This window comes from Podarcis tiliguerta (genome assembly GCF_965153285.1).
Source record: "Podarcis tiliguerta genome assembly, chromosome: 3".
NCBI classification, from domain to species: domain Eukaryota; kingdom Metazoa; phylum Chordata; class Lepidosauria; order Squamata; family Lacertidae; genus Podarcis; species Podarcis tiliguerta.
The window spans coordinates 83,586,668-83,605,210 of NC_139536.1; the positions used below are offsets into that span (position 1 = coordinate 83,586,668).

The window sequence follows — 18,543 nt, forward strand, 5'->3', positions numbered from 1 at the left end:
GGCCCTTGCCTGAGCACCAATGGAATTGAATGAAGAGAAACGCAAAATTGCCACCTGTTAACGCTCTCACAAGAAACAGCGAAGTGTCTACATTTTGTAGTCCAAAACGTAGAAGTAGAATTAAGTAAAAACACTACAGTGTACAGTGTCAGTTCCAAGTTTCAGGGGGTCTCTGAGCAAGCTGTTCTCAGTCAAGCCCCTTCCTCTGGACCACTACTGATTCACTTGCCCCCTTCCTCTGAGCCCAGTCTGCATGGCTGCTCAAAGGACAAGGGTGAAGCAAAGAAAGACTGGTGTTTTCTCCCTCACCTCCCGCCACCCGTTGCTGTTTATTTGCTCACTCATCAACAAAGAGCAGCATCAGGGCCAGAGAGCTCCAGAGGTTGGCAGCTGCCCTCCTGTTGGTGAATGGGCTTTGGCAGATGCCCAGTGATGCCAATCCCTGCCACTGCCCCTGGTTGTGCGCATGCATTGGAGGCGTGGAAAAGGACCAACACATGTCAGGATGGGCACCTTTCTGTTAATGAAACAGTACAAATACGAAGGGTAAAAAGAAATCTGCCAAGAAAATATATTTCAGGGATTTTTAAAGGGAACGTTTACTCGCAATGGATTTTTTTTTTTTTTTTTTGCACCAACAAGCACTAATGCCACCTTTGCAAGGAACAAGTCCAAATAGTCATTTATAAATCAGGGAAAATTAATTTGAATGCTATTTTTATAAGGCTTTTAATTAACTTTTGGAAAGCACCCAGCACTTCAGCATGTGAAGCTAGCTACTGCTTTAGGTAGGGGTGTGTGTGTGTGTGTGTGTGTGTGTGTGTATCTCCTATGGTAATTTTGTGCTATCGTAGTTGTGCCCAGCCGAAGAGCAACATTTGAACAAAGAAAGATCCATCAGTGTCACTGATTTATGAGCATGGCATTAAAGTGCTGAATGAGTTATAAAATGTTGCACTGTAGCTCCAGTAAATCTAATTTATTCACTGTCACGTTTCCCAATAAACCTAAATATGTTCTTTGCCTTCCAGTCCCTATAAACATTTTATAAAGGGAGTAATGAAAAACCCAGAAACTCTGCAATGTTCTAACAGTTACAGGAACTCTGACGGTGGTAAAAAAGAGAGAGAGAAAAAGAAAGGTGGGAGGAAAATAAATTAAGTCTATTTGATTTTTATCTTTCCCCCCCATCTTCTTAGTAGCATTTATGTCCTTTAAAACAGCAGATCTGACAGGAGAGCAAACAGTTAATCCCATTAATGCCGATGTTTTTGTTTTTAGCAAGGAATAAATAGAGCAAGTACTAAAGCTGGCTTTGCACCTACTGAATGCTGCAAGTGTCTGTACTCATTTGATATGCATCTAGCAAAGCTAGGTTGTTCCCAGAAGGCCACTCCATGAAGACTGAGAGAGCAGCGTCTGCTAGTGGTGCCTGTGAGTCACAAAGAATAGAGAGAGGAAAGGCATTTATGGAACAGAAACAACAGTCAGAGCCAAAGAAGCCCAGTCAGAATAATTCCACATTCTTTTCAGGCACGCACACACAAATACAATTTCATGCAAGGAAGAATTAGCACCCATTTGTTTTTTCTGCAATGCTTGACCTTTAAAGCATTCTTTAATTTGAAAAGAGGGTGCCATAATTTCCAGCAAGCTGCCTCTACTATATGCTGTATCAATTACTGTCATTACTGTTTAATACATGGCTGCTAAGTGTGTAATATAGCAACTTAACACATTTCATCTAGATGGTTAGTTAGGGTTTGGGGAAAACAATGAAAAGTCAGTCACAGAAACGTTATGTTTTTTATTTCAAAAACGTGGGTTGAATCCAATGCTGCTCTTATTCAAAGCAGACCTATTGAAATTAATGGACATAATTAAATTCATTAATTGCAGCAGATCTGCTCTGTTTATAATGCACTTGGCTACAACCCCCTCTTATTTCGTAATACTCATATACGTAGTTATAACCCCTTTTATTTAATAATACTCATGCATGCTGGATTTTTAAAAAAACAAAATAAAAGTACCTGTAGCATTAAGAGGACACCGATTGAATGCGAGGTCCCCTGCTGGGGTCCTTTTCCAGACCATCGATATCAAATAATCTTCAGGGCATATTTCATAAGGTGCTGTAATTTTAAAAATGTGGAAAGTGAATAGAGTGTTTGACAAACATACATGCTCGAATGTGTCCTTGAATTATGATAACGTCTCTTACTTTCTTGGATAGAAGGTGTGTGTGTGTGTGTGTGTGTGTGTGTGTGTAGAAACCTGTGACTTGTGTGTGGCTGGAATGTAGCATTGTTCCGCCCACTTGTGTCTTTGTCTCCACCTACACAACTGGTATGCAATCCCTAGAAAGTTCTTTGTGCAGGAATGTGGCGTTTGAGATGAAAAAAGTTCCCCATTCCTGGCACATGCTTTGGAGCCAGTTGATGCAACAGGCTAATGTGGCTATCCCTCCCGAGGTTTTTATCCAATGCTCTGTGAGGGAGTGAGAGGGACCTCTCAAAGAGAAGGCCACCATCCAAACATACCATCATCAAACCATCACTTCCGGGTGGCTTGGGGAAGCAGGGCAATTACACTGGTTTTATACTAAATTAAGACTGCAGTGTAAACAACTCTAGTTGTATCTGTATCTGTATCTCTCACCTTCCCTTCCCCCTCCACCAACAATAGCAGAACACCTGGGCCCAACCCAATATTTTGAACATTCAATCACCACATCCATTATTGTGTGTGTATCTCATGCATGGTTGTGTAGTCCTACTTCTGCAACAGGTTCACTGGGCAAGTATTTTGCTGTTCATACAGTATATTTATATAAGAAAGTACTTTGGCTTCTCAATACAACCTGCTTATTGAGTATTCATCCTAATTTGCTTGCAAGGTGGTTCTAAGGTAATGAGCATTCATCCTCATTTGCTCCTGATTTGCTTACACAGAGGTTATATTTCTTCCTATCAATCGTCGTAACACAGGGGTTTTTTGTGTGTGCTTTTCCCTGTCACTTTCCTAACCACAAAAGTCTGAGTTTTTTTCGAAGTTGAATTTATTTTTTTATTCCACTGCAGCACTTGAATCTGCTTTAAATCTACAAGTCTACATTTCCAGTAGGTGACTGAATCCCTCCCACAAAACAGTAACAGCCTGGAGGCGACCCCTGTCTACTTGAAACAATTTGATTCTTACCATGAGGTTACAAACAAAATACATTTCATGGAAATGAGCAAGACCCCCGGTGGCAACAAGTTAGTGCCTTGACAAACATATCCTTGCAGCTGTTTCAGCGATGCCAATACGAAGTGCATAAAATAGGTTGCTAAATATGCTTCAGCATCAGCTCTCTCAAATCTTAAGAAAGCTGACAGTGCCAGAAGAGCAAGAATATGTCTTAATGGCAAATGTTTAAGAAAAGGAGTTGTTTTCATTTCATCCTAAGTGCCATAGAAAAAAATAATTCTAAAGTATTCTGTTCTTTTCCCCACAGGAGGGTTTTGTACTGGTGTCTTCTCTTACAGTAGCACTAGGGTATGGGTATAACTTGTGATGAGATATGTTTATTAAATCTAATGGGTGGTATTCAACTAAGTTCTACTCAAACCAGACCCACTGAAATGAACGGTAATGTTCATTAATTCCTGTTTATCTCCTCTGAGTAAAACTTAGTTGAATACCACTCCATGGGTCTTTGGGGTGAACACTCCTGCACTTTCTGGAACTAATATTTGTATGGCTTTTATCCATGTTGCCTTTGAAAAAACACACAAATTATTAACATACCTAACACTAACAGGCAGGCAAGGGGCTGAGGGGCCCCCTGAAATTTTCAAGGAGGGGGTCAGGCACCCTCAATATTTTGCAGCCTGCGATGGGACTTCTTGTGGCTGCGTTGGGCCCACCGGGCCTTGCAAGACCTCCCCACAGTCATGGCGGGCCTCACAGCCTCCTCCTGCCACATGACATCACACCCACGTGCACAAGGCACCCCCAAAGTTGGATGGAATCCAGCACCTTTGCTAACAGGAACGAATATGTGTTAAGGGATCTGTGTGCATATTTGGATTTTAAAAACCACAAAGCCACACATAACTAAGAAGTGCAAAATTACTCATTGCTAGAAATACAGAAAGCGGGTTTATACCAGGGTCAGGCTATCTGCCCATCTAACTTAACATTGCATCTCCTCTAACTGGCAGCAGCTCTCTGGAGTCCCAGGCAGAGGTCATTACTATCTTTTTAGCTGGCAATAACATGGTTTGAATGCGGGGTGTTCTGCTTGCAAAAACACAGCTTTATGACTGAGCCTCTCCCTTAATTGGAACAGCACATTACTGCATCTACAATCTCACAGCCAGCCTAATGTCTCATCTGAAAGAGGAAAAATGTCCCAAATGATATGTCTCCGTATTATAGATGACTCTGTAGGAAAGACAGCACTCCATTTCAATATTTTGCTTTCTTCACCTAGTTTGATATAGTCATAATCAGAAACACGGCCAAGCATATCCTGCAGACTGCACCAGGTGGCTGCAACGTTCTGTGGAATACACCCTGCGATTGAGGCAGACTCTGGAACCGCATATGAGCAACTAAGTTTCCACATGGACACCAGGACTACTGGCATAGCTGTATGCATATTTTGGATATATTCTGCTGGATTTTTACCCAAGTTTGCAGAGAGACATTAGGCAGCCAAATGCATAGACAAGCACCCTCAGTTATTTCATAGGAATCATGATACAAAGTATATTTTGACTCCCTCACTGCTGCATAAGCATAAAATGTACAAGGAAAGATAAGAAATGGGCTCAAAGCTTCAAGCTTATTTCTGCTTGCGAAAGCTTCATTTGCTCTTTTTGCTTGCTATCATTTGTGCATATTCAACTGCAGTTTTGGGAAACCAAAGCAACAGATATGTCTTGGAGTCATGCCTCTGCTCATGCCTATTTGGGTCTAAGATTAAAAGGGGGTAGCTGAGCAACTCTTAACTAGGCTCCCTGATCAATGCACATCCTACGCCCCCCTCCGCCTGCTGCTGTTGCGATATTTAGAAAGCCGAAGAGTGACTGAGGGCTGTAATGAGGGCAAGTATGGCGAGGAGCGGTGGAGAAAGAGGCAGGCTTGATAGTGGCTATGCAATATTCTGACTGAGGCCACTTCCACGCATTCAAGGCCCTCCTATTCCACTTCTACTGCCATAGCTTTCCCCATAGAATCTGCAGAACCGTAGCTTGTCATTCATTCTGTGTCACACATCACTGCAGTGTTTCCATCTCCGCCTCTGAATCTTCTTAATTCAAAAAGAAATCATAGGTGTGTTTCAACAAAAGTGTTGGTGGACCCGCTTCTTTAGGTTAGCGCCAAACCTGCTGAGCCATTGCATACATTAATTATCTACTCACAAACATTTCTATATTATGGGTAGTTCTTCCTGCCCCCCAGATTTGAGAAGCAGTTCTGTAAACTCTGTTCCTTACTTGACATATTTGTTTTGCTTCAAAATTAAACGAAGTGTGAATAATGCCTTTTAAAATACCGTAAAAATAAATAGAAGCTTTCAACCTCCAGAAAACATCACTGAAATTAAAAGATCCTGGGTCGGATCACGCCTGCTTTGTAGACTGCATCACAGAGTTCCATTGCTGTTGCTACTTCTTGTTTTTGTTGGCTGAATTGCTGTCTTCCCACCTTTGGGGGTGGAGGGAGAACAATATTTCACCCTTAGGGGGTTTAGAACCAAAAAAGGGATGCGGGTGGCTCTGTGGTTTAATCCACTAAGCCTCTTGGGTTTGCCGATCGGAAGGTTGGCGGTTCGAATCCCCGCAATGGGTTGAGCTCCTGTTGCTCTGTCCCAGCTCCTGCCAACCTAGCAGTTCAAAAGCATGCCAGTGCAAGTAGATAAATAGGTACCACTGTGGCAGGAAGGTAAATGGCATTTCCATGTGCTCTGGTTTCTGTCACAGTGTTCCATTGCACCAAAAGCGGTTTAGTCATGCTGGCCACATGATCCGGAAAGATGTCTGTGGACAAACACCAGCTCCCTCGGCCTGAAAGCTGATGAGCTGATGACAGATGAGTGCCGCAACCCCATAGTCGCCTTTGACTGGACTTAACCATGCAGGGGTCCTTTACCTTTTTTAAAAAAAGAACCAAAAACCTCTTAAGTGTGCTTGTGGCTGCTTTAATGAATGGTGTCACATGGTTCCCTTGTTTGTGCCTTTGACTGCAGCCCAGTTCTCTGCAATTCCTTATATGTTGGGAGCCAGGTGAGTAATAGACATGCCTCTGAATTGGCTGTGTCTGTCTGTGAGGTGTTTGAGGCTCATGTCGCTCAGTCTCAGAGTGATGGACTGCGGCAATGAGATGCTGCACGTGTGTCTTTTTATTCCTTCTTTGGGTGCTCTGGTGTTGTGTTTTCCCCCTTTCTTCCTGGGCTGAGTACACATTGGCAATGGCTATAGCAACAGTGTATTTCTGGTACTGGTATAATGTGAGTTGTACAGGATTGCATCCAGGCGAAACTCTTCAACTATAACTTTTATGTAGCTATATGTCAATAATAACTGTGTGTGCATCAAGTCTTAAATTATTTATTCAGTCACATTCCACTTTTCCACCATTAGGTGCTCAAGGTGTTGATGCTAATAACATGCGCAATTCCTATAAGCATCCTAATTGTGGCCTTGATTGAATCAAGACCATAGACTTAATTGGTGAACATCATCTACTATTTACAGCACATGTACCGTATTTTTCGCTCTATAAGACTCACTTTCCCCCTCCTAAAAAGTAAGGGGAAATGTGTGTGCATCTTATGGAGTGAATGCAGGCTGCGCAGCTTTCTCTGAAGCCAGGAGAGCAATGCAGGCTGTGCACCGATCCCTCTTGCTCCCCTGGCTTCAGGGATAGCTGCCCGAAGCCTCCTGGAAGGGGCTCTGTTTCTCCTTCCGCTTTGCTGGAGAGGCGCTGAGCAGAGAGGGAGAGAATATTATTTTTCTTGTTCCCCTCCTCTAAAACTAGGTGCATCTTATGGTTGGGTGCGTCTTATAGCACGAAAAATACGGTAACTTGTAGCAATCTTTGAAAATTGTATATGTTTGAAATATTTACTAGCGGTGAGAAATATTTTCCATGCTGTTCATCTGAAGCTCTTCTTACTGAAACAATTCACATTTGCCCTATGCTTTATTGAACTGTGTGTGTGTGTTTGTGTGTATGTGTGTGTGTTCTCATAGCCACTGCAGTTCAAAAAATGTGCAGCATCTTAAAGCGATACACTTCCCATAGCCCATAATAGATGGTTGCACATGCCCTGTTCCGTTACGCACTGTCTCCTTAAGCACCCATACACACTCACCAAGACGTAGTAGAGAAACAAAGCTCTGTTGAGCCCAACAACAATCCCTCCCAACACAGGTTAAATTCTCATCTATTGGGAAGGTTCAATGAAACCAACCTGCATGATGAATAGGGAACAACAATTTGTTAAGTACTAAAACTTTAGGTCAAGCTACCCAGCTACCCGGGAATTATAACAAATCTTGTTTGTTGCACAAACTTGTTTGTTAATTTGCTGCTATATTTGTGGTTTTATAGTTCATGTTTTACTAGCTGGTTTATTTTATATGTATATGATACACACAATGAGAAAGAAGGGGGTATTCAGAAAGTATAATTTGGATGGTGCATAACAGTTAGATGAACAGCTTCTTAATTTGTTGTTTGCAGAAAACCGGGGATAGAAAGAGTAATATTCACCAATTAATTTTGCCCAGTTATTATTTCAGACGATTTAACTAAAATTTGCCTTCTTCAAGAAGAAGAAAAATCCATAATTATATCTGAACACAAATAAGCCAAAGTTAAGTACGTTTAAGTGTTTTTAAGTGATTTCACTGGATGATTTAAACACATACTTAAATTCCCATTGAAATAAATGAGACTTAAAAGTGCTTTGACCGCATAGTAGTCCTGCCTGTTTTTATTGTTATTTTAAGGCGTCTCTCTTGCATAGCTTTCATTCTATATATAACAGGCAAAGAACCGCTGCTTAATGACAGAACATATATTTTACATGCTGAAGCTTCCAGCTTCAGTTCCGAGAATCTCCAGGTAGCAGGTAATCAGAAAAACCTTTCTTCTTGAGGACTTAAGAGAGCCACTCGCAGTTAGAGTAGACATTATTGACTAGATGGTCCTGATATTAGGCAGCTTCCTATTTTTTCCCTACGGATGCCATGAATCTGACTGGCATTCCCATGTAAATGTGTACCATCTCAGATGAATTTTATGAAAACCCTCAAACAGTTGTACATTTAATCACTTTTCAGACCTACAGATGTGAAGGCTGCTAATCATATTTAAAGTGACTGTCAGCTATCACCATTTAATTTCCAAGTTTTCAAACACCCACCAAAAATTCACTTGGGATTGTCAAATGTGACTGCTAACAATGTTCATCACGCTTTCAGCAATTAAGCTGTAATGTAGCATTGCAGTTCTAGCATAGTTTTGTCTCTCAAACCCAATAGGAGAACACTCCCTTATATCACCTCTGCTCAAAATTATTCTAACTTAATTTGGCTGTGTAGCTCATTGCCTTTGGATCATTAGAATGGCTTTCTGTGTCAAAGTCAAAATTGAATTCATGAGTGAGTGCGGGGTAACAAAATTTTTACACTGTACACTGACCAAACATATAACTCCCAACATTCCTCCCCCCAAAAGTACCACAGGAATGTTTCTGATGGGTTTTGGGTAACTGTTGTCTTATTCTTAAATGTAAATGCTACACGTGCTGGTGTTCAACCAGGAACTCAAATTAAGCTGCAATGCTCTATAAGCTTCTTACCTGGGCACCGCTGCTCACTACACCGTCTAACTTCCTCTCCACTTCCTTCACATTGCTGCCCCGTAACAGCTGCTCCTTGGCATATTCGTATCCTCTTCTCCCAGCCACCATCACACGACTTAGAACACCCACTCCAGTGACCCCAGTGATTCCACTGACCATTAGCTGCTTGGAAGAATGCAACAGTCATGATACGAACAAGTGGCATGATCACAAATATTAAGGTACATAAACCAAGCCCAAAAATGTCATTCAACACTTCCCCTATCCCACCCTCAAGCACAATAGCACTGTTGATTTAGCCATTCCCTTAGACCAGCCTGCCTGTTTAAAATTAGCTAATTGTCATTTAAAAATCGTATTTATCTATTTAGAAAAATAATAATTTAAAAAGCTCTAAATGGTGTACACATAAAATAATATAAAGTAATGATTAGTAATACACAGATAAAATCAGGAAACTTTTTTTAAAAAAACCTAAATTATATATCTGGATCGGCTTGATGAAATAAAAAAGAAAATGTTTTTAGCAGGTGTCTCAAACACTACAGTCGTACCTTGGATCATGAACGCCTTGGTACTCAGACGTTTTGGCTCCCGAATGCCACTAACCCGGAAGTGAGTGTTCTGGTTTGTGAACGTTCTTTGGAACCCGAACGTCCGAAGGGGCTTCCGATTGGCTGCAGCAGTTTCCTGCAGCCAATCAGAAGCCATGCTTTGGTTTCTGAACATTTTGGAAGTCAAATGGACTTCTGGAATAGATTCTTTCGAGGTACCACTGTATAGTGAAGGGGCCTGCCTAATGTTAATAGGCAGAGAGTTTCAAAGCATAGCAGCTTTGAAACTCTCTGCCTAGGTTCAAACCACCTGAAGGACGCTTGTCTGCACCCTAAGGAAAAGTGCACACCTTCTTTATACAGAAAACAACATATGTCACACTGCCCAGTACTTTCCATCGCCCTCTTTGCCCAGTTAAGGGCACAGTTGGCACATACCCAAACATTACTGAGTTTCCTTTCTGGGCTCTGAGCCCAGCATCCGAAGCCCCAAGAGAAAGGTAGCATTAAAGCAAGTCAGTTAGCTTAAATCTCCACAGCAAGGAGATGGCTGCACTAGGCTGCAACACACTTACCCGGGAGTAAGTTTTCCTGAACTGAATAGGGCTTACTTCTGAATAATCATGTGCAGATTAGCACTGTCAATGCGGATTGAGCATGCCAACCATGTTTTCATAGGTTCCACAAAAGCACAATATTTTATACAGCTATCCCACGTTGTGTTTATTTAAACTGCTATCCTAACTTTTCTTTGTCCTGTTTTCTTTGTGTTAATGAATGTGCTTTTTGTGTTCATATCTATTATGTTTTTCTCAGTAGGATTTTCATTAATACCTCGGCACTGTGTTATCTCACTACAAATATTCATTTCGAAAGGCCTAAGTAAGAATCCCTGTAATCTGTTTATAATAGCTGAAATTTGCAGCTTTTGCTCATCCTGCAGAGTATTTTAATCTTCCAGGTATATTTCAAGAATATTCCCCCCCCCCATTTGAAAATTGTTTCCAAACCAATTAAACATGTAAGAAATCCAGAATCTATAGAGCAATCATGGTTTCCTTATAAAGAGTCATCTTTGGCATCTGATCCAATGGTCAAAAGGAATGTATACTTTCCCCTTCAGTAACACACTTGGAGGCAGCTACTCATTTGTTTCTCATTTCCCCCCCAATTATTTTTCTTGCTTTTCCAAATAATTACAAATCATTGTCAAATTAATTCAATTTTCAATACAATTTTCAAAATTGGCTTCCCACTCTCCTTTTAAGATATTTCAAAGCTGAACGAACTCCAGTTGCTGCTTCTATTTTCAATTAATCTCTAGTTAACACTCCGCCCCCCAGTATTTACCAGTATTATTATTCATTATTACATCCCTGCAGACAGCAGAAAATCAAGTTAACCTTAATTTCTATCATGGGTAGGCAAGCTAAGGCCTGGGGGCTGGATGCGGCCCAATCGCCTTCTAAATCTGGTCTGCGGATGGTCTGGGAATCTGCGTGTTTTTACATGAGTAGAATGTGTCCTTTTATTTAAAATGCATCTCTGGATTATTTGTGGGGCCTGCCTGGTGTTTTCACATGAGTAGAATGTGTGCTTTTATTTAAAATGCATCTTTGGATTATTTGTGGGGCATAAGAATTCGTTCATTCCCCCCCCCCCTTCAAAATATAGTCCTGCCCCCCACAAGGTCTGAGGGACAGTGGACCAGCCCCATGCTGAAAAAGTTTGCTAACCCCTGTTATACACGTATCCAGTAACAGCAAGTGTACTTATTACTCTATCTTCACTTTAAACATTACCTTGATTTTTAATGAGTTCTGTTTTTCATTTATTTCTTTTATATATAACGGGTTTTTTTAGTTTTTTTTAAAAAGCAGTTTGCAGGGTTGCCAAAAGGCCACCATGAAAACTAAAACAAAAAAACACCCTAGTACTAAAAGTTCTGGGCCAATTAAATGGTCTTCACTTGCACCAAAGAGATAACAAAATTGGCCCCAGGAAAGCTTCCTCAGAAGGCTTGTTCCAAAGAGAGGAAGCCACCACCAAAAAGGCCCTGTCTCATATCTTATGACTGCGCTGTAGCAGGAATGTGTCACGCTGCCATGGAGTGAAGGTCTGAAATGTCAAGAGTGCTTAGAATATTGTAGTGGGGAGAGCAGGGGTGAAATTGCCACCCAGCCATGGAGCTCACTGAGTGAGTCTGTGCCTTGCCACTATCTCTTAGTCTAACTCACTTTGTGGGGTTGATCTTGTGCACCATCCTAACCTCTTTGAAGGGGAAAATATTTATTTAAGGAAAATTAACATTTTTAAACAAACTGAAATATTTTCCCATAATAACTTTCATTTCTCTCTCTCCTAGAGAGGACCTTATGTACCTGTACATTCAGGATTGTAACACTCCCTGCTTTCAGCCCATGGGCCTCTGCACTCTGAGCCTCCATGAGCAGCTGCCGTGCATTGCCGACTCCTCTGCTGTGTGCCATTGGAACAGGTCACCGAGCACTGACTCCAAGCGCTCCACTCTTGCCATTGTCCATCAACTATTGCAATACACACAAAACAGAGATAAAATCCAGATTACCTTTACCAGCAAGGGTACCATGACAGTTTCTTGTTTGTTTAGTGCAGGTTATTAATCTTATGGCTTACAAAATCCTGCTTTATCCTGGAAAATATAATTCAAGTAAATAATTAGGAGTACACAGAAATGAGGAGTACACAGTCTTCGGCCGGGGGGCGGGTATTGATGTGCCCATGGTAAAAGGTAAAGGTAAAGGGACCCCTGACCATTAGGTCCAGTCGTGACCGACTCTGGGATTGTAGCGCTCATCTCACTTGACTGGCCGAGGGAGCCGGCGTACAGCTTCCGGGTCATGTGGCCAGCATGACTAAGCCGCTTCTGGCGAACCAGAGCAGTGCACGGAAACTCCGTTTACCTTCCCGCAGGAGCAGTACCTATTTATCTACTTGCACTTAGACGTGCTTTCGAACTGCTAGGTTGGCAGGAGCAGGGACTGAGCAACAGGAGCTCACCCCGTCACAGGGATTCAAACAGCCGACCTTCTGATTGGCAAGCCCTAGGCTCTGTGGTTTAACCCACAGCACCACCTGCGTCCCTATGTGCCCATGGAGAGGGCTGCTAAAGGGAACCCCTCCTCTGTTCAACCTATACATAGCTTTCAGCACACCAACCATTATACAAAAGGCTGTGCAGGGGTTACCTGATAGCCCAGGTGCTGGGAAGAAGAGGGAGATGAATATTCTGACCTTCTCTTCTATATAATGGGCGCACTTGAGGTGATGTGTGCACGTGTGTCAAGAGAGGGGTAAATGTGGTCACTGAGTTCTATTTTGACCTTCTCAAGTGTAGCAGAACATCAGACTAGGCTGCACACAGTACCTCCACTATTCACTGCTTGCCTTGGACACTACTCTCTGATTCCCCTAAGGATGAAAGTGTCCCCCCCCCCCCCCGATTTAGTCACCCTCGCTGGTGATGGCCAGCTACTCCCTACCATTCTACCTCACCAGTCATATCTCCTACACTAACTGGACTTTAAAAGCAAACCTGATTCTCTAGGCACAGCATTTACTGTATGATTAACCAATCTGCACCATGATGGAAGCCATAACCAGCACATTCATCCGGATGGGCCTCAAGCCCAAGTACAAGGCAGAACCATGGTTTTACTCCTGCTCCATTGTACTGCTTGATCCCCATCACAGCAGACTAGATGAAAAACCATCCTAAGGTGCCTATGTACAGTCACGTGGCATTGTTTCACACACTCAGGCTTGATTTGTGACAAGATTGCCTGTCGCTGACTTAGAGTCTTGCTGATGCTACCCTGTTAGACCATGGGCACTAGTACTTGAAGTCTTCTACATGCTGATGCAGCATGATCATGCACAGATTTGGCAGGGTGATACTAATGTTGAAACATGGCAACCTAAGGACCCTGTGAGAAGTCTCAGAGTCTAGCTATCTGTTTAGTCAAGTGCTTTGTTTTTAAAAAGGAGTCAGCCATGGTAGGTGAGGAGAGATGGATGGCTGTATTATACTGGTCAAGAGTAAGAGAAGAGGCTATTTTAGGTGAAACAGTGCAAAACACAGTGTCACATTAGGCTGTATTTTGTTTTACTACACTTCTAAGAAAGTAGCACGGACATTGATAAAACAACATACTCCCTTGTAATATGTTTTAACACAACAATTCTGATCACGTTTAGTAGGGACTAAGCCGTATTAGACATAGACTTGCTTTCAAGTAAGCATGCATAGGATTGTGTTGAGTGACATGGATTTTAAGAAATTTGTCACTTAGATGATAAGGAGGAAAAAGATTACTCAATGCATCTGATGGCGAGAAGAAAGAAGGACAACATTTCAAGAGCAGAATAAAACAAATGTGAATCGTTGGCAACAATATAAAACTCTGAACTTACACAAAGATTAACATCATTTTGTACATCTTTCATTTCATCTAAGGTTTAGGAGACATACAAAAATGTTGCACGGACAGATGTTTGGATAACAGGAAAAGCTTTTTACATAGGACTGGGTATGCTAGCAAGGGGATTGCAGGAGACACATAACATTCAGACAGTTACATGATACATATCTAACTTATATTATCATCCTTGGAAGCGTGTGTGTATGTATCCTGAAAATAGCACCATGTGCTAAGATCTGTTTCAATGTGGATATATATGTTTCCTCAGAAAGTCTTACAAAGTCTCGGAATATAACTGTTCGCAGATGATTATGAAGGATTAGTAACATCTTGGTTGAGTAGGAAACTGGAGAAGCATCTCAAAATATGGCTACCCACCAAATCTGCTTATTTTGTGACCTCATCTAAAGATGTCCTACAGAACTTAATTGCACTGCAGGTGGCTGGATCTCTCCCAACTCTACAATTCTATGAACTTAAATTTAATTTCTTCCTATTTTGATTCTACGGCACTATGATATTACAGGGAAGAGGCAGGCCAAACAATGATTACAGAGTATGACATGTTTATGAAACACAATTAGGTATTGTGAAATTGGTTGAAATGAATGGTTAGCAGGCTACCCAAGATTCCTTAGCTACTGATGCCCATGAACTGTGCTGTAGTCTTTACACTTGACTTTTGCCTCCATCTACTAAACTTGCTAAGTAACTCTGATGGTACTCTATCATTTAATATTGCTCTAAATCGTGGGGATTGTTGCTGCCATAGCTAAGCATATCTTAAACTACTTTTTCCTTTTCCTTTCAGTAGCAATTTGGGAGAAAGAAAATCATTGGAGTAACAGAATTTGAACACAAGAAATGTTCAGTTTAGTCCCAACAGTAGGTGTCATGCAGCTCGTAACATGTTTATGCAGTTATGCTTCTTACTCAGGTGTAGTCATGGAGTAGCTGTCAAAGATTTCACTTAAAGTATCACATAGTTATCACCTGGGCATTATACTGGCAGTCCAAAGTTTTGAGTGGTATTGCTTCCACCCTGGTAACAGTGCCCCAAAATGCTGAATATTTCAAAAAAATGGACCAACATGCAGTACAAAGCGGACATTTATAGAATTTATCAATGGGTACTATGTACTGGACAATATCAGAAAGATGAGTTTTAAGATGCACCTTATAACAGTTGAATTCCCACATTCTTACTAATTAACCCACTGCTGTCTTCTGTAACTTGTTGCAAACACCCTCAAGCATCTCAGCATATAAACGTGTGGCATCTAGAGAATGAAATGAGGTCCTTTTTTCATTCAGCTGCATTTTTGTTCTGTGAACCACCCTGTGCATCACAAAGTTCCATGGCATGAGCAGAGCTCTGTTCCTTGTTCTCTGGGTCCCACTCAGGGCTCTTGAGACATCATTTGAGTATTAGATGCACATATATCCAATGCATATATTTTATCTCTAGTGGCCAGGATTCAAAGAACTAGTTAATGGAAGCCCAATACCATATTCAATGTTGGTATTTCTTTCCCTTGAGCTGTGGACTCCTGTGCCATGTCACCAAGGCAGGATTAAGATATTTAGGGGCCCCAACCACTTAAAAGATTATGGTGCCCTCAATATGTAATTTAAAATAAAAACAATACTAATACATAAAATGAAATAAAGTTTTATTTTTCATTCAAATTCTTTATTAAAAATATTTCCCTTTTTGTGCCCCTGCTTTGCTTAGTCAGTCTATTGGTTAACCCAGCACTGCATTCTACGTACTGTTTAATAAATTCCCCTTCATGTCAAAATGGCTTGCTATGTGGCCATGCTTCTCTTTAAGAACCACAGGCCTGAAGACCCCTTCACAAAATGACTTGTATGGTTCTGTGGATCCCATCTTCTACCTCCAGGTTAAGGGATAAGAAACAGAGCACACTAAAGCACCAGCTCTAAGGATGGAGTGAGAATGCAAACAAAGCATGCTTGACTTTGCAAGCACTCCTGCTTGAAATGTCAGAAGCAGAACCGAGACCCATGTTTCTGCTTTGTTGAACCCCAGCCTGCAACTAGCCCCTCTTCCAAGACCCTAAAAGAACCTAGCTATAGAGAAAGAGGATGGAGTGAAAGCTAGTGAAGGACTCTTGATAAAGAAGGTCCAGGTGGGCTTCCTCTCCAGCAGCAAGTGACACACGAGTGCCTTTTCCCACTGGAGAATCATGGACTAGACTATAAGCTGTATGATTCCTAGAAGGATATGACTCTCTGCTCATCATTTCCAGCCAATGGTGGCATGTGGGGCCTCTTTTCCTTGGAGCTATTCCTTCTCTACAATGAGGGGTTTCATTTGTTTTTGGGGGAAGGCGACTGAGAAGCATCCAGCAAAAGGCTGGCTGGCATTTGCAGCCATCAAGCTGCACACTCAGAGAACATCTTGGAGGACTTCCAAGCATTCAACTTTAATGTCCAAGGTGCACAGATGTTTTCTAGGGAAAACACGAGTTTACTTTCCTCTTTCTAACTAGCCCTGTTAGGGTCCCCATAATGCTATAGGAATGCATCCTTCTTGTAGAGTTTAAGCTCAAGCTGCACAAAACAACAATGGAGACCACAAAGGTACTACACTGGAAAAACAAACAAACCTTGTAAGTAGCAAACAGTTATTCTATATATGCTCACCAGGGCAAAGAGCAATATTGCAAGGCTTATGCTGTGTTTCAGGTCCATCACATGATCTTCCCCCATACTGGGGAGGTATACATGACCTTGTTCTAGTTCTTTGGCCTCGACCACATGTGAATGAGCACAAACTCCAAGGTGACCATTCCTCCCAAACTCCATGTACTGTAATAAAGCAAAGAGGCTTTAACAAGAAAATAACATGAGTAGCCAAGTGGGTTAAAAACAAACATAGTAAAACTGTAACTTGAATAACTTGGCCAGCATCCGAAGGAAGAAAACAACAACAGCATTTCCACCATTCACAAATATAAGTTAATCCAAGTTTAGAGCATTGCAGCATTAGTGATCAGCAAGCTAGGCTTATGATTGCAACCTTTCATTTAATCATGATCATAATAGGTCAATAGGACTTATAGATTGCAGATATGGCTAGAACCACAGCCTTCAGCCCAAGACATATGTTGCTCTTGTGTGTGTTGTCTGCTCCATTCATTTCACTGGACAGCTGGTCTACATGTGCAAAGGAAATGTAGACAAAGATCTGTTTCTTCCACAGAATGAATGGGATACCATTAATGTTTAGAGAGCTTTGGAGATGCAATGGAATGTCTTGGACCTGAAGTAAACCACTGGAGTAGGGTATATGTGTTGTTCAATAACAACACATTGTAACAAAGCCCAATATATGGGGCCAGTTTTTATGTCATGTGTATTTAGTTATCATGTGACAAATAAAAAACCAATTGATTACCATCAGGTAAATGGATAGACATGATCCAGTAAATGATCACTTATACCCAACAATCACTCAACTTTTTATGCAGATTGTTTACTATACACAGGACGAAACTGATCAGGGCTCAGTTTTGACTAGGAAAATTCTGGGCAGCAAATGATTCAAAAAAGTATATGTGAAACAGTGGAATTTCCATGTAAGTTTTTTCGTAAGAGTTCAAAGCATGAACCACTGACATAATTTGATTTAGTTCAGATAGAGTTGCACTTTTCTGCACTTTGTAACAAGAATTTCACCCATTTATCAGTCTTACATAAATTAAAAAATAAGCATTGCTTCAGTCACTTTCCTAAATTAGGATGAAATATAAACATTAAACTTCATTTGCTTCTATTTGTATACATTCACATGCAGACAGAATCTCTATTAAATCAATGGGGACAACCAAGAGACATTAAGCACGCCTAAGTTTCTGAAATCAACAGGCCAGATTCAACTAAATGATTGTGCTAGCAGGCACCAGCACAGCAATTCCTCCTAGCATAATGAGACTTTCCTTCCTCTCCTCCCCCTGCATGCCCCCCCATTGGCTTTGAGGGAGGTCAGGAGAACTCCCAGACGAGCATTGGGAAGGATTGCTGTGCCTGTGCTAACAGAAAGATCATAACAGCATTATGTTGAATTCCTTTCTATAGCTGTGTGCAGGCAAACACACACACAAGCACAGTTTCAATGGGACATTATGACTCAGTTCTCATTCAGGTGATAAATCTGCATATGGGTTATGTTCCTTCCAACTGCAGAGGAGAGCTCAGAAATCTATACCCCTGTATCCATCTACAAGGAAAAGTAGGTGCCAGGGATAAGGGTGCCAACCTAGTTGTCTCTCCTTGACATGACATTTTTCTAGGTGCAGTGATATATTCACAAAATCATGTGAGCTGCCACCACCTGCAGTTTATTCTATAAAGTCCAGGCTGAGTTTTAGCACCTCAGTGAGAACTAAGCCTAAGTATGCCTACAATACTTTGGATTTTGTCCAATGTCTATACTAATTGCAACGAAGAAGATACTCATAAACACCCTTTTCCTTTTTGTTTACCTCTTTCAACCCATATCTATCTATTTTAAAATGGAACAGGCACACCAATAATAGCAGGTTATTTGCAAACGCTGTCAAAGCCTAAGACATGAAGAGACTAAATTCCTTTATAAATTATTTCTTCTTCAGTAAAATATTAATGAACAAAATGC

General features: G+C 41.3%; 1 protein-coding gene across 5 annotated transcripts in view; it reads right to left on the reverse strand.

Annotated features, from left to right (window-relative positions):
- ADGRB3 (adhesion G protein-coupled receptor B3) overlaps positions 1 to 18,543 on the reverse strand; it is a 436,348-nt gene that overhangs the window by 250,762 nt on the left and 167,043 nt on the right. For all 5 annotated transcript variants that reach the window (XM_083431406.1, XM_083431407.1, XM_083431405.1 and 2 more), the window contains 5 exons: positions 16,551 to 16,715; positions 11,802 to 11,966; positions 8,864 to 9,028; positions 2,034 to 2,135; positions 1,326 to 1,432 (listed from right to left, as the gene is read on the reverse strand). In XM_083431406.1, the coding sequence (XP_083287532.1) occupies positions 1,326 to 1,432; positions 2,034 to 2,135; positions 8,864 to 9,028; positions 11,802 to 11,966; positions 16,551 to 16,715 (704 nt within the window). The remainder of the gene's footprint in view (positions 1 to 1,325; positions 1,433 to 2,033; positions 2,136 to 8,863; positions 9,029 to 11,801; positions 11,967 to 16,550; positions 16,716 to 18,543) is intronic.